General features: G+C 38.5%; 1 protein-coding gene across 1 annotated transcript in view; it reads left to right on the top strand.

Annotated features, from left to right (window-relative positions):
• Positions 1-17,392, top strand: part of LOC123251183 (hedgehog interacting protein) — a 132,813-nt gene that overhangs the window by 76,415 nt on the left and 39,006 nt on the right. Inside the window, exons 5-6 of the mRNA XM_044680374.1 lie at positions 15,699-15,850; positions 16,257-16,430. Of these exons, the coding sequence (XP_044536309.1) occupies positions 15,699-15,850; positions 16,257-16,430 (326 nt within the window). The remainder of the gene's footprint in view (positions 1-15,698; positions 15,851-16,256; positions 16,431-17,392) is intronic.

Raw genomic sequence — 17,392 nt, 5'->3', positions numbered from 1 at the left:
TACAAGTAGTAAAGGCAACTTGGCCTTCCCTTGTGAACTTGAAGCACACCTTCGCAGCACAAGAACATCGCTCCTTCTCTTCTATTTCGCCTCCCACATCTTTGCTCTTTTCTTTCTGTTTTAACTGGAAAGGACTTTGTTGTTAAAATAGAGTCACGGACAATGTATTTTGCAACTCTAGATTAAAAATTCAGGTCATACGCATCCTTTAGTGAGTCACTCATTAGCAGACTACTTCTAAGGCATGCCTTCTAAATCTGCTCGATAATAAGAGGCAGATCTCTATCAAAACTATGTTGTGTGCTGGATGCTAAATATAGGAAGAAATGCCTTTAATTTTCTACAGTCCAAAAGTGCTTTGGAGGATAGACAATGAGATAGCATTCAACTTCCCCAAAATAATAGTCACGCATTCCTCATCTGTTGAAAAGGTGGTGAATATTTTATCGTATCCACATTCCCTTCACTCCATTCCTTCATCCTTATCTTACTCTTTCATGGCAAATGATTTTTTTTCCTTATATTTTATTATAATAAATTTAACGCTCACAACAAATCCTTAGTAATAGAAAAACCAAAGACTGGATAAATTTCCTTTTTTTCATTAGATCTATAAAATAGTGAATTGGAAATTATAATTTATTAAGAAATAAGATCATATGCATAAAAGAGAATTCTTTTTAATGTCATGTTGAGTTTTGTTTTAGTTTTTGTTCAGGCTATAGGTTCAGTGTCCACTTAGGGCCAGAACTTACTGCTGATCAGTAGAGATTATTGAGAATATTATTAATATTAATTGAAATTATTAATGATTAATACTACTATTGTTAATATTTTTCCTTTCCTCAGACAGCCTGGTGGCCTTCTACACCCAAGAATTTCCCTTATTGGCTTGTGTCTTAAGTTCAGATGCTCAATTAACTTCATTTTATTGCTGCTCCAAACTCCCAAGCTCAAGTAATCCATAAGCCCCAGCTTTCCCAATGGTAGAAATTCTTAGCAGTAACTAATCTGCCAGGCTATACTATATCATTCCAAACAAAAAAATTAAAACAATGAAAATACATTTGCTCTTTGACTACCTGTTTATAAAATCTGTTATCTTTGCTTTTTTTTCATATACATAGGGAGAGGGAGGAGACTCTCTCTACTGATGCAGTTAGGCATCTTCCCTGTAACCTGGAGCCCTGGAGGGCTGTCTAGACAGCACTGAAAGGTTTGCTCAGGGTTCCAGAGTCACCGTATTTGTCAAAGCAAGACTTTCTGCTTCTAAGACCTGCTCTCCATCTAGTACTCTGAGCTGCCACTTTTTAAAGGCATATAAATACTGTCATACATACACACACATGCACACACACACACATATGTCATACTTAGCATTTATACAATACTTGAAGCACAAAAAAATCACATTGCCTTTGGTTGTTATCTAAATTCTGCTTATATTGTTCTTTTCATCATTTCTTGGGGTTTGGGGTGTTTTGTCCTTTTTAATTACCATAATGTTCCATTTTATTATTATGCCTTCAGCTTTTCAGTCATGTCAGGTGTTTCCAGGTTTTTGTTATTATAAATCAATCAACTGTGGATTTGTGTCTTATAGAGGGTGTCTTGTTCTCATTTGAATAATCTCTTTGGAGATTATCATCTCTAAGAGCTATCTCTAAGACATATCTGAAATGTCATCTCTAAAAGACATGAAATTATCTCTAGAGAAATCCTAGGATCCTAGAATCAGATTTCTAGCTCAGAGAAACCTTAGTCCAGCCCTCTCATAGATGAAGAACTTTAGGTTAAGGGAGATTAAATGATCTGCCTGAGTAAATAGTAAATAACACAGATAGTAAATAACAGAGGCAGCATTCAGACCCAGATCCTCTGACTCCAGATCCAGTACTCTTTCACGAGATCTTCGGGTCAAAGGTTCAATTCATTGCTTTTATTGTATCTTGCTGGATTCCTTGCTCTTCAAAGAGCCTACAATTCCACTGACAAAGCAATGGTAGCATGTCAGGCAATATGGCAGCTAAAGGAAGGGTGGCTTTTATGTTCACAATAAAGAATGATGATGCCTTTTGTTTTCATAGAATTTCACACTTTTCTAAGTACTCAGAATAGGTACCATTTATGTAAGAATTTAAGATTTGCAAAAATATTTATAAATATCATCTTATTTTATCCTCAAAATAATATTGGGAAGCAGAGGCTGAAATTAAGCCTTATTTGCTTCAGTGACTTGCCCAAGGTCACATAGCTAACGAGTATTTAGACAGGATTTAAATTCAGGTTTTCCTGACTTAAAGGACCAGCATTCTACTATTGTGTGGCCTGGATGCCTCATCATTTGAATGTTCTCCGAGGTTAGGTTGATTATCCCAGGATTTTTGCAAAGAACCTCATCTTTCTACGTATGTGATAATTATTAAGTTGGATACCATCTGTAGAGGAAATCACTGGTTTCCTTATAATTTTGCGTGGTTTAATTTAGTTCTTGGTTTTGGTGCTATGGACACTGTCTTCAAATTCAGATCTGGCATTTGGGGCAGAGTATTCCCTGCTGCCAACTTTTAACTCTCTTACCATTTAGTCTAAAAACACCTATATTTTCTATTTTCAAATACAATTTTCAAATGCATGTTTGAGTATTATGTAATTTGAACATTGAGTATAATTTGTAAAATTAAATGATGCCTTCTCTAACAAGGATAAACGGGGAAGAAAAGAGGGAGTTACCTGGATATTTTAATGTAACAAATAAATAAATTTAAATTTAAAGATAAGTACATTTCTTCCCAGAAACCTTGAATTAATACATCATATTAATTAAATAATACAATTTTATCCCATGTATAGAAAAGTTGGGTAGAATTTCATGTTTTTTTAAAAATAAAAAGTAATAGTAATTAATCTGTCAACCTCTGAAATTCCTATGCAAATGACTTGTTGCAATACTTTATTTAGCTTTGTCTCACTTTACTGACTCTGAGGTTCTGCTAGGGCTTTTCTACATTTTGTGCTTCCAAGACAAAGGCAATGTGTCAATATTTTATAATTAAAGGATTTGTACTCTTTTGTAGCTGTCCTTGTTGATGGAAGTTTCTTGCTTTTTTTAAATTGACATTTGCACTGTGTTTGTATTTATTGTAATGGTTTGCCTTTGAGAAAAAGAAAATGTTTTGGAAAATTGAGTTACAATAGGGAAAAAAACCCGACAATTAACATTTGACGCATTTTGAGCCAGATTCTCCCCAGTGTAGAAGACATCTCCTAATATGAAGCTGAGTTCTTTGGATGGCCCATTTAACCAAAGGAACAATGGCCATAAGTACAACATGATAGGATATGGGTAACACCCACCTGCACACAAAAGGCAGAAATCAAGACTCTTTCTTATATGCCAGACTAAGAAGAATATCTTAGCTAGGTGGCACAGAAGAAAGAATACTAGGCTTGCAGTTGGGAGGTCCTGGGTTCAAAATTAAGCCAAGACTCTTCCTAGTTGTGAGACCCTGTTCATGTCACTTAACTTCAATTGCCTAGCTCTTGACCTTTAGTCTTAGATTGATAAGATAGAAGGTAAAGGTTTAAATAAATATATGTGTCTATATGATATAGACACATATACATATATATAATAGGAGTACAAAGTATGTAGACTGTAAGAATAATGAGAGTCAATAACCAATGTTACAACAGAGGGGAGATAAAGAAAGTCTATGAAGTGAGACTCTCTTCTAGCTCTCCCCTCACGCTAAATATACACTGCTGAGAGAATTTGAGGGGGTGCCACCCCAAAACTGGGTGACCTGGATGGTCGCGCTGCCCCACAGGGGTTGGGGACAAGGATTCCCTATAAGAGGAGGTATAGGGCAGCTGGGTAGCTCAGTAGATTGAGAGCCAGGCCTAGAGATGGGAGGTCCTAGGTTCAAATCTGGCCTCAGACACTTCCCAGCTGTGTGACCCTGGGCAAGTCACTTGACCCCCATTGCCCACCTTTGCCACTCTTCCACCTAGGAGCCAATAAACAGAAGTTAAGGGTTTAAAAAAAGAGGAGGTAGGGGGGACCCCAATCCAATTCTGAATGAGGGCGGGGTTCACGCAAGCCTCCGCTGAGGTCAGCCAACTTCACAGAGGGTGGTCTGGCTCCAAGATGGAGGCAGCCAGACCAAGCTGTGATTCCCCTCCCCCTCATCTCTCAGGCACTCTGGAAAGCATTCTGACTAACGAATGGCTTTTATTAATTACAATTCAGGGATTGGGGAAAGGGGTGAAGGGCAGAGGGATTTGGGGTGCCCTCCTCTCTATTTCTCTGGGGTCCATCACTCGGGTGGGAACCTTTGGGGTTCCCACTCCTAAGCATCTCCTTCCCCTTCTCCTTCTGTTTCTATTTCTGTCCTTTTCTATAATTGCAAGACAAACTGGAAAGGGTCTCTCAGTAAGGTTGGGTAGTGGGAGAAGGAGCCCAAGAGATGGCTCCCAAAATGGAGTCCCAAACTTAGATGACTTGATGATTGAAGTCTTGTTGGGTGAGAAGCGATGGGATGCCTTTGACCAGGGAATTGGGGTATCAATGTCCAAAGAAAGATCCTCAGGAAGCCCTCAGGACTGGGTCGGAGCTGACATGTTCTCCTCCTCCCTCTCTCAGTCCTCCACTGGAAGTTTCTCCTCCTCCTCCTTCTTCTTCCTCCCAAGAATTACCCAGAATTCCCTCTTTGGTCCCAACTGTCAGTAACTGTCACCAATGGCCTTCTTCTGGCTCTTTTTGGTCCCATCCCCCAACCTTACAAAACCACATAAATGTTAGAAAGAATTAATATGGTAGCAGAAAACAGAATTATGTGGGATGGTGAATTGAATGTCAAGTCACAAAGATCTGAATTCAAATCTTACGTTAAATACTACCAAGTACTCCTGGATATTATTTAACTTCTCAGCACTTGTGTTTACTCAAAGATTATAATAGTATTAATCTCTTAGTGTTGTCATGGGGATCAAATGAGAAAATCTATATGATTTTAAATGAAATACCATGTAAATGCCATCTATTATTATTATTATTTTCCAAATTATCACAGATTTAGAGCTAGAAGAAATGATAGAAGCCCTAAATCTAATCTCTTCATTTTACAAATGGATAAACTGAATGCAGGAGAGATTAAGTGAGTTATCCATGTTACATAACTAGTAAGTGTCTGAGGCAGGATTTGAACCCAGGATCCTAAACCTCTTGCTTTATCTGTTTCACCAAGCTAGTTGTTATTATTGTTGTTATCCTATACATTATTGCCATTCTTATTACTAATTTGTTATTATTATTACCATCATCTAGACTCAATTTCTATCTCTTAACATTTAACCACCTTTGTGATCCTGAACAAAGTCTTACATCTTCTCTGAGCTTGTAACCTGTAAAATAGTTAGTTATATCCATGGTGCCTCCCATTTCTGAGGCATAAACAAGAGGATTATGCAAAAAACTTCACAAAATGTGAAAATGTCAGCTATCATGATTTTATTAAAATGAATGTATTTATAGACAAACCACTGAATCATAGAATCTCAGAGTCCCTTTGAAACTAAACTTGTGTGGTGTGTGAAATCTATACAAACATAACAAGAATGAACTATTTTAATATAATGATTTATGAGTTATACGCTTCACTATTTCTCCTCTGCACTTCCTCAGTCCCATTCCTGGGATAATTTAATGACAAAAGAACTACAAAGCTGAGATGATTTGGAAAAGTGTCTCCTCAAGCTCAATCACTTTTCTCTGAAATGGGCATCTCACTCATTCTTCACAAGGCTTATAGGATACAGAGTTCTCTAAGCTGGTTAAGTGTTTCAGAATTTTCAGGATCCAGCCAAAATATTCATGTTGAAACAACAGAAAATAGAAAGAACAATGAATTTAAAGTCTCAGGAATTGAGCTCAAAACCCACCTTTGACACTATATGTATGATCTTGGTTAAGTCCCTTACCCTCTTGGGCATCAGTTTTCACAGAGATAAAATGAAGAGGTTGAACTACATGGCTTCTAAGACCTTCTCTAGCTCAAATCTACTTTCCTACAAACTTGGAAGCCCTACATCCTTCTTCACTTACTGAAAACTCATTTCTTGTGTTTTACTTTAATATGCATTGGATTCCTTTTTTAAAGCAAAGGGGAAAGAAAACCTGTGTGCCCATTCCTTGACTTCTGAAATGTCTACTTTCTTTAAAGTAGAATCGACACAGAATGATCAAAGCGCGTTGCTTATTCTCATTTGCTGCTAGCAAGCAAAGAGAAGATGAAGATCTTCTCCTGAGACTTTGGAATAAAGACCTTGCGGAGTGCCTGTCTATGGTTGTCCTTGAGGTGAAGATGTACAAATTGGCTAGATAATAGCAAGAACTCCCTTACCATGTCGGGCTCACATCTGGAGACGTATTCCTTACTCTAGTTTCTATTCTATATTGATGGCCTTTTTTTTTGCATTTTATTTTATTTTATTATTATTTTATTTATTATTTTTTTAGAATATTTTGCCATGGTTATATGATTCATGTTCTTTCCTCCCCCCCCCCCAAATCCTACCACCACCCTCCCTTTAGCCAACGCACAATTCCACTGGGTTTTTTTTGGTTTTTTTTGTTTTTTTTTTTTTTAATTTTAAACCCTTAACTTCTGTGTATTGACTTATAGGTGGAAGAGTGGTAAGGGTAGGCAATGGGGGTCAAGTGACTTGCCCAGGGTCACACAGCTGGGAAGTGTCTGAGGCCGGATTTGAACCTAGGACCTCCTGTCTCTAGGCCTGGCTCTCAATCCACTGAGCTACCCAGCTGCCCCCTCCACTGGGTTTTACATGTATGTTGATGGGCTTTTTAAAAGACTCCTGATAGGAAAGAGGAGAGCTTCAAAGTTCATTCCACATTTTGAAAAGAAAGGTAGCATAGTTTGGTATAAACAAACAAAAAACTCACTGCATTCAGAATAAAAAGTTCTCGCATCAAAAGCTGATTTCAGCTTCCTCTTTTAGGCAAATAATTTTGCTTTCTTGGATCCCAATTTTCTCAGATGTTAAATGAATGGTTTGGATTCCAGGATCGTGAAGGACCTGCCAGCTCAAAATTCTTTGAACTATTCACTGCTAATTATAATAGCTTCTATTTGAATAATGGTTTTCTAACTGCTTTATACCAGGTTCTCACAATCTTGTGATGTAGATAATATTGTTATTGTTCAGTCATTTTTAGTCATGTCTGATTCTTTGTAACGCCATTTGGGATTTTCTTGGCAAAGATGCTGGAGTGGTTTGGCATTTCTGTCTCCAGTTCATTTTACAGATGAAGTCAAGTGACTTGTCCAGAGTCACCTAACTATTAAATGTCTGAGACCAGACTTGAATTAAGGAAGATGAGTCTTCCTGACTCTGTCCAGGCTCAGCATTCTATCCACTGCTGCCAAATTCCTGCCCCCAGGTAGATAATTCAAATGTTACTGTTTACACCTTAATGATAAGCAAGATGAAGCCCAGAGGGGCCCAAGTTCAAACATTCAATAAGTGGTGGATCCCAGACCTAAACTGAGGTCTTCCATTGTCTAATGTACCATACTGCCTCCTCCCAAAAGAAATAAAAATTTTAAATTAAAATTTAAAAACTATCATTGGATTAACCTGCAGAAGAAGATTTCTTGATAAATGAACATCTGGACTAACTGCTTACCTTTACCAAAAAAAAAAAAATTATCCATGAAGAAATATTGAATTCCCTACCCTACTCTGATACCAAATTTTGATGTGGAGATGACCCTGGGGAAGGGAAGTATAAACCTTTGAAGGTCTTCTTGCCAGTCTTCTCAATTAGACTGAAAGGACCTTGATAGGAAAAGCTGTGTTTTTGCATTCTTTATAGCCACAGTACTTAGCACAGGACTTAAAAGACTGTTGACTAAGACTGTCTGTCATCTGAGATTCTATAAATTGTGGATAAAAGTTTAAGTCAAAAGTACTTGTAATTACAACAGCTAGGTAGCACAATAGAGTGCCATGCCTGAAGTCAGGAGGACCTTGATTCAAACCTGGCCTGAACTACTTCCTAGTTGTGTGACCCTGGACAAGTCACTGTACCACATTTCCTTCCTGCTCTTCTGTCTTAGAATTGGGTATAAGATAGAAGGTGAGGGTTTTAAAAAGTACTTGTGATTTAACATAAAATTCAATTAAAGTTAAATAGAATTTTCCTCTCATTACAGCTTTCAGTAGTACTAGAGTGAATAAGCTCCATAGAGGGCAGTGACCAGCTCACTTTTGTATTTGTTTTGTATCCCCAGTGACCAGCACAGTGTCTGATACATTGGATTATAGTAAGTGCCAAAGAAATGCTTACCTATTGATATTTTTAAATGACAGACATAGGATCACAAAAATTACCAATTGGAAGAGAGCTCTGTGGTAATTAGATTAAGTCTACACTGCCCATCTTTAGATTTAATCACCAATTCTGGGAGGTCCTAACCCAAGTGTGCTAGAGTGAGTGAAGAATCAGAATCGACTGACTGCCCTCTAGGTGTTCTAATAAGAAGTGTCTATTGCAATTGGACACGCAAGCTAGGGGAAGGCACAGGAAGTGACACATGAGGGACCCCTTTAAAAAAGAGGAAGTTGAGTGAGTGAGAGGAGCTTCTGGTGAAGAGGGTGGTTGGTGAAGGAGGTCTTCTAATTCTTCTGGTCCGAGAAGGCGGTGAGTTTAAAGACTGACTGAATCTTCCTGAACTTCTCTTAAGGAACTTCCTTAATAGACTCTGTGAATGAAGCTGTGCTTCATTTACCTCCAGGCCTCTGGCCCTCTGACTCTTGGCTGAGTGGTAATTAGATCTACCTAGATTAATTAGAGGATTGTAGCAATTTACCTACTGGGTTAGATTCTTATTTCCTTATTTCCTCTCTCTCTTCTCAATTGTAAATAAACTTCCGTAAAAGTCAATTTTGACTTGAGGTTAATCTAAATTGGGGAAATTTCCCCTGGCAACCACCTTTTAATATATTGAACCCCAAAACCCCTTTTTCTCCCTTAAAGCTCAGAGACCATCTTGTCTAACCCATAGCCAACAAAAGAATCTGAACTGTGCTGCCTGATAATCTAGTCTTTACTTGAAGACCTTCAATGAGAGGGAACTCACCATCTATTTAATTCAGCTTCCCGACATTATCAATTCTCCCAACCTATTCACTAGAATCAACTCCCATTTAGAATTTTCTAAGAATGACTATGCGATCTAAATTCCACACTCTCAAAGATATGAACCTCTTTGATATGGAAAAATAGTAGTTTCAACAATTGTTATTATGTCATAGAATTGATGTTTCCAATATCAGGAGGAAAACTCCAATCTGTCCGAAGAGGTAGCTGATATGGGAAGATCCATGAATCTTTTTGTTCATTTCCAAAAAGCTGCTAATCAGCTTTAAGACAAAGTTCAGAGTCAAGAATGCCAAAGTCAAATTGTCAATCAATGAGATGTAGCAGATGTTGGGGTCAGGGGGAAAGTTTAGAATCTTTTAAGCACACTCAGCAAATTCTCTTGGCTTTCTCCCAATTGACTTGAGGTCAGAATTAGGAGCTTTGTGTAGAAGCTGCAGAAAGGTAGCTTTTTTAAAATGTCCTTATAATTAGAGCTGAATAGAAGGAGAAGGGGTGACCTGATGGGGATGGGGAGGGATGGAGGTAACCAGAAGTTGAAAATGTAATGTCTCCAGATGTAGTGAGTTCTTCATCACAGGAGATCTACAACTGCAGGCTAACACCACTATCAGAGAGATATTCTAGAGGGTATACCTGTTAAAATATAAATTTGATTAGTTGTTCCCTGGGATCCTTTCCAACTCTATCCCCTCTATTCTACTCTGGATGGCAAAATCTAAACTACATTCTATGTTCAGCTCTGAAGACCACATTTTAGAAAGGAATTGAGAAATTAGAGAGTGTCCAGAGGATGAACCTCAAGAAAATGCCATTCGAGGATCAGTTGAGGGACCTGAGATGTTTAGCTTGGAGGAAATTTAAAATGGTAGAGGGAGCATACTGTTTTCATGTATAATGTGGCCCTGATGCATGTGCAGAGTACCTGAAATATGACTCTAGGTGGAGAACCTGGGAAGCCTACTTCCAGGAAAATTGGGATTATATTTATAAAGAAGGTTCTTTTGAGGCAGATGGTGGAATATTTTGTAGACATTCTCCAGCTGGTTCTGGTCACCTTACAATGTGATAGGGGGGAGGATCTTTGATCAGCTGGAAAGGCCATCATTTGGAAAGACATGTCATTTTCAACTGTAGTCTTTGTGTCATTTGCTTCTGAGGGATCTTGGCCGCTCCTTTGCACACTGTGTCTGGAAAATGGGCTAGAGTCTCTGACCTTGACAGTTTGGAAAGGTCAGAGGAACAAGCCACTACAGGAATCTAAGGCTTGGCTCTATTGCATTTATGTATCAATTTGTTTTGCCATTTCCCAATCAAGAGGCATTAACTTTGCTCCCAATTCTTTGTTTCCATAAAAAGGATGTAGCAAATGCTCTCCAGTTCTCTATTAGAGAGCCAGTCTGCTACATCTGTCCTTTGGGTTTCTAGAGTGCCCTAAGAAGTTTTGTATTTCTTCTCTGCTGTTGTCATCTCAGACCTCCATCAGCTCCCCCATTGTTAAGGAATAGCTACTTAGCCAATTCCATTTAATCATTTGGCAGCTTTTAGAAAAGATATTTACTTTGAAGACCCCAAAATAAACATACAAACATTTCTCCAGTATTTCCAAGGTAGAGCCTTCCCTATGCCACTTCCTCTCTGGGATGAGTAGGCTCATTAACAGCTCAGATCCCACATGGCACTGGTCCCTCCAAGTTCATACCAGATTCAACATGACTTCTGGATGACTTTTCATCCCAGCTTCCACAGACCTAGGGTCCTGAAGGTCATTTCCAAAGGTCACTCCTTGCTCCTCAGGGTATCAGTGCAATGCTGGCTGCAAAAACTACCCTGAATCGCAATTCTCAAGCTCCTGTGACTTGCTCTCCTGACCTTTCAAAGTCTCAAGGTTGAAGACTCTCCTCCCTTCTCCTAGAACGGGAAAGAGGGAACAAAACGCCCAAGGATCAAGACTCGTTACTCAGAGACACAAGGCTTCAAAAGGAAAACGTCCTAAAGTTTCTCCCCTTACTAGAGGAGTCTCACTTGAAACTATCAAGACAGTGAGATGAAGATAGCCAAAGCTAATTTAGGCTTTTTGAAAATGCTTACAATTTCAGTGAGGCAGCCCTACCCATGTTTAGCCAACTAGAGCCAGTCACAGAGTGTCTACACACGCTCCACCACCTCTTCAAAGCATTTCCCTTACAGGTTATCACAACTATCTCAGAAGTAAATTCCTAGACTCTCCACCCAGAGAGCTATCATCTCAGGCACTTTGAGCATGCTCCAGATCCCCATTGCCAGGGCTTTTATGATCATTTTTACAATGGTTGATGTTTCCTTTGATTAATCATCTCTCCCACTTTTAATCTTGACTTGAACCTTGAGGCCAGGGCCATTTTCCTCCCCTTGCTCTGACTTTCCTGGAAGTAGGGAAATCCTTTTCCTCTTGTTTTTGGCCTGTTGGCTGATCCTTTGTGAAGTTCTTGAATGGAAGAAGTCACTTAGCATAATTTCTCTTTGGATTTCTTGATCATTATTCAGTATGGCATGAACTTCAAGGTTTGCTAGAGTAAGTATTTGTGAATCGTGCAACCTGCCTCCAGTGTAGGCAGCCATCTTGGCAGGAAGTGATAGTGACCATTTCTTGAAATTGTTGCTTTTTCAGAAAATCAAGTGGAAACAACTTGAGGCCATATAATTCAGTGCAACAAAGACTCTGTTCTCTAAATTTTAGGCCTTCTTATAGAATGTTAGAGTCATAAGGAATTTCAGAGAACACTCAGTCTAATTTATTTTTAAAGTTGAAGGAATAAAGCAACTTATCTGAGATGAGGCTAGCTAATAAGAGCCAAGTCCAAAGAGAGAGGAGCCCTTACTCCATGACCACTGCTCTCCTCATCCTCAGGCTCTTTGCAGTTTTGTGGTAAGGGTTTTTCTTTTTTTTAATTTTAATACATTTATTAATTAAAATATTATGCAAGTTAGTAATGGCATTTTCTTTCTCCCAAATGATCTAGAAGAGACAGACATCATTTATAAGGCAGCAGGCATAATACACAGACTAAATTAGCTTTTATTCGCTAATCTTCCGCAACCCACCGTCCACACGGGAGTTGAGCCACATAAACATCATAAAGAGACCAAGTAGGTGTTACAAAGTAATCCAATTTTGAAAAGTTGTTTTTTTGTTGTTGAATAGACATGCAAAAAAATTGGTCTCATTCTGCATTTCTATTCAAGAGTTGGCAGATTTCTGGTATTTTAACAATATCCTTAATATTTCTAAACCTGACTCAGGTACCATGCAGTAGATGAATGAAGAATTATCATTTGTATATTTTGAGGCTATTTGAATCCAGGAGTTTCCCTACCAAAATAATAAATGGCATTAATATTGCATGTATCATCTCATTTAAGTCTGATAATGATCCTTTAAGACATTTCCCTTTTAAAGAAATTTAGACCCATGATTTCAATGATACAAAGGCTATAAAACAATGCATACCCTCTGATCCAGTAGTACCACTACTAGGTCTGTATCCCAAAGAGATAAAAAAAAAAAATAGGAAAGGACCTTCTCGTACAAAAATATTTATAATTGCTCTTTCTGTGGTAACAAAAAATTGGAAACTGAAGAGAGGTCCATCCATTGGGAAATAACTGAATAAAGTGTGGTATATGATGGTGATAGAATACTATTGTTGTGCTATAAGGAATGATAAACAGGACAGTTTCAGAAAGAGCTGAAAGATCTACATAAACTGATGCAGAGTGAAATAAACAGAACCAGGAAAACAATGAACACAATAACCACAGTATTGTGGAATGATCAAATGTGATAGATCTTAGCTACTCTCAGCAATACAATAATCCAGAACAATTCTGAGGGACTTATGGAAAAGAATGCTATCTGCCTCCAGAGAAAGAACTGTTGGAGTAGGAATGTAGATGAAAACATGATTTATCACTTGTTTATTTGGGTATATGTTTTGGGGTTTTTGTTTTAAAATATTATTCACTTACACAAATGAATAATATGAAACAATTTTGTGCGATAATACATGTATAACCCAGATTAAAGTGTTCGCTAGCTCCAGTGGGGAGAAGAAAGAAGGGAGGGAGACAATTTGAATCATATAACTTCGGAAAACTTGTGTGGAAACTTATTAAAATTAAAAAATAATAATAAAAGTAAAAGTAAAAAAAAAAAAAAGGAAAGGAAACATCCAAGAGGTTCAGGGCAGCCAGCTGTATTCTATTTAGCTGAAAATCACTGACTCTCTCAGCTACTAGTATCTATTATAAGAATATGGTGGCATCTTTGGTTAAAAAAAGATCACTGGGGAGAGAAATAGATACTACTACTGAAACAATTAAAAAGAAATAATACCAAACACAATCTACTAACAAATTACCATTTTTTCATTTGGTTAGAGTTAAAGTTTACTGCCTTGTGATATACAAAAGAAGAGGTTAATTGTCGCCTTGACATTTAAAGCTAAGAATATTCCATCACTATGGTTTACATGTTCACCTGACTTTTATAATCCAAAGATATTCACACTTTCTCTATTATTTTTCTTACTAAAGCTGGAATTTTTTTAATTCTTTATTAACACATTGATAATTATTTACATATCTATACCCAGTCACTTAAATGTTTTCTCCTCCCATTAGAACGTGAACTCCTTTGAGACAAGGACCTGATTTTGCTTTTCTTCATATACCCTGCAGTGCTTAGAAAATAATAATAACTAACATTAATATAAATCCTACTCTGGGCCAGGCACATATGTGCCTTACTGCATGCAAACACTTTACAATTGTTATTTTGTTTCATCTTCTCCATGCCCTAGGGAGGGAGGTCATTTTATTATCCCCATTTTACAGATGAGGAAGCCGAAGTAAAGGAAAGTTAAGTGACTTGCTCAGGATCACATAGCTAATTAGTCTCCAAGACTGTATTTGAACTCAAATTTTCCCAGCTACCCCAAATACTTATTGGTTGACTGCTAGTACATTTGCTAGTAAGTAACATAGTTTAAATTCATATCCTATATAGTAAAATCTCGTTTTCTCAGCTTGAAATCTAATTAGGAGTTGCGCGTGCATATGTATAGAAAATATACCTTTATGCCTGACAGTCCAATTTTCTCTCCAAAGGTTATGTGAAACAGGGACTACCAACTTTCCTGAACTTTTTTAATAGCTTTTATTCTTGGAAAAGAAAGTCAAGGAGAATTTTCTATTCTGTTGAGCAAAACCTTATGGAAAAGGCTTTTCACCGCAGGGACTTATAGGGGCCTAGAAGTCCCTTGTTATTGAGTTCTACCTTTGTTTCCCTTTCTGCAAAAGGGGCATTGACTTGCCCTCACTTCCACTTTGATATCCTGATGCTCAGCGAGAGACTATTTCTAAGGACCTGACCATCAAGTGCTCTATTTGCAATAGTTCGGGTGTTCGCACCTCTTCTCAAGGATACAAAAACATCCATTGGAGGGGTGCAAACACCGAACGATCGGCACATGTCCATCTAGTTTTCGTTTTTTACTTAAATAGAAGTTTTGTAAACTACGGGCACATAAAATGAAAGCTAAGCTTCCTTCCAGTTCAATAAAACGTCCAGTGGAATTATCAGGGAAATGAAGAGAAATTGCCTTTTATTAAAGAAGGGGTAGATTTGGGGTTTTTCATTTGACAGTGCCTTATAGCATGTGTGCCTTGCTCGCTGCCTAATTGCACCGAGCGGCTCTTTGTGGTTTCTATAAAAATAAAGGCAAGGTATTGGGGGATTTTCTTTTTTGCTTCTCTCGCTTCATGCCTCTGCTACCCAACCCCCTCCACCCTTTCTCAGCCTTGCCTCCTTCCTTCCTTTCCTCCCTCCCTAAAGAAAGACCCTCTGCAACAAAAAAAGGAGGGGGGGGGCACGTGTAAAAAGATATTATTTGGATGCAGAAAGGCTCTGGCTGCTTATTATCTGCAGTGTGCTAGCTATGATGAACAGACCACCAGGGTTGTGACAACTGATATAGATGCCTCCGGGGTAAAACAAAGGTTTGTATATTACACAAGCAATTTGACTGTTTTCTAAACATATTGCCAAGACAGTGGGAGCTGGCAGTCCACACTGTTTCAGGTTTGAGATACTTGGAGTTGAAGTGACTGCCGATTATGGACCTTTTTATTTGTCTTCCATGAACTACGAGCAACCTAGTAACCCAGGAAAGAATTTTGCATCGCCTTTAAACTTGTCTTCATAGCTTCCCAAGATTACATACACAAATCACTTGACAAAAGTGGGGTAAGAGTCTTGGGCATAGATAACCACACAAGACAATCCGAGCCTTAAAGAGCCCACAAAGTGAAATGTTTTATAATCCTTTTTTGTGCAGTAGTCAAGGAAGAAAAGAAAAGAGTTTGGGCAAAGATTATCCAGAAGAAAGAAAGGGACTCTTTTGGGGTTCCAGCTGAAACACAATAAAGAACATAATTAACTTCACAATTCTTTGTGTTTTTCATTTGACTGCAGGGAGGAGATGAAAGAGGACTGCTAAGCCTTGCATTCCATCCCAATTACAAGAAAAATGGAAAGCTGTATGTGTCTTATACCACCAACCAAGAACGATGGGCCATCGGACCTCATGACCACATTCTTAGGGTTGTGGAATATACGGTGTCCAGGTACCATTAAAATAGCTAAGGCGTTCCCATCAAAACCTTTGCATTTCTCCTCACTTGTGATTTTTGTTTACAAGGCTACAGTCAACCGATCAAAAGCTGTCAAGCATCTAACACAGATAGGTATGGTTTTGCAGAAAGACTGCCTGTAGCTTTAAGGAGAGCCCCAAAGCTTATCTTTTTAGCATTCTCCTCCCCACCCCACCCCCCACAAGCTATCTTACAAATTAAATGTTGGGTTTTGTTGTTGTTTTTTTTTTTCTGTGACCTAGAAAATAATGTGGCTTTTGCACTGCTCTTATTAGCTCTGGTTCAAGAATTCACTTCATTGTTTACCCCTGTTTTTCTGGTTGCTCACTCGACAACTATAGAGTCTAATTGTAGTATTGTATCTCTCTCTATCACGCAGAAAAAACCCCCAGCAAGTTGATATGAGAACCGCCCGAGTGTTCCTGGAGGTAGCAGAGTTGCATAGGAAGCATCTAGGAGGACAGCTTTTGTTTGGCCCAGATGGCTTTTTGTACATCTTCCTTGGGGACGGGATGATCACCCTGGATGACATGGAAGAAATGGATGGTTTAAGGTACAGAAAAAAGCCAGCATCGGGGCAGACGTCCTTCTGTAATTGGGTTACAATGATTTAAAGGGCCAGTGAGTTAGGGAAGCTGCCTTTCGACCATTCCTTCTTTGTTCATCCCTTCATCATCTGGTCTCTCATCTTTTATTTTTGCAAAATAGGAAAGAGAACAATTCAATTGTGTCATAAAATCATGGGATCATAGATTTCGAGTTGGAAGGGATCTTTGAGGCCATCTAGTCCAATCCCCTCCAGTGTACAGGCGAGGAAATAGACACTGAGAGGTTAAATCCAGTAAAATTCATATTAAGCACCAGTTACATGCCAAGTTGAGGCCACCTGGCGGTTCAGTGGCTAGAGCACTGGGGTTGAAGTCAGGAAGACCTATGATCAAATCTGGCCTCAGACACTCGCTGTATGACCTTGATAAGTCACTTAACCTCTGTTTGCCTAGGAGGCAGGTAGGTGGCTCAGTCACTTAACCTCTGTTTGTCTTGCCCCACTGGAGAAGAAAATGGCAAACCATTCTAATATCTTTGCCAAGAAAACCCCAGATGGGATCACAGGGAGTTAGAGACAGTAGAATGCTGACCAAGAAATGTCCCAGGCACTGTGTTAAGTGCCCTGGGTCCAAAGAGAGGCAAAACACAGTCTCTTTTCAAGAAGCAACTTGCAAATAACTCTGTACAAATAAGATACATCTGGGTAAATTAGAGATCATCTCAGAGGGACGAGCACTCCGAGATTATTGGGGACCAGGATGTTTCTCACAGAAACTAAAATATGAATAAAGCCAAAGAAGAGGTTGACCCAGTACATTTACGGGTTCAAAGATTTGGCATGTAATGATCATAATTTATTGAACATAGAAATCCCTGGAAAAAAATCTAAAGTAGACCGAACAGTCCTATAAACACATTGATTTCTAACCATCTGCTCTCGTTTCCTTCCTACATCTTCAAGAGTGA

This window comes from Gracilinanus agilis, chromosome 6, assembly GCF_016433145.1.
Source record: "Gracilinanus agilis isolate LMUSP501 chromosome 6, AgileGrace, whole genome shotgun sequence".
NCBI classification, from domain to species: domain Eukaryota; kingdom Metazoa; phylum Chordata; class Mammalia; order Didelphimorphia; family Didelphidae; genus Gracilinanus; species Gracilinanus agilis.
Note: the sequence above shows the minus strand (reverse complement) of the source record. Positions and strands in the feature narration are given on the sequence as shown.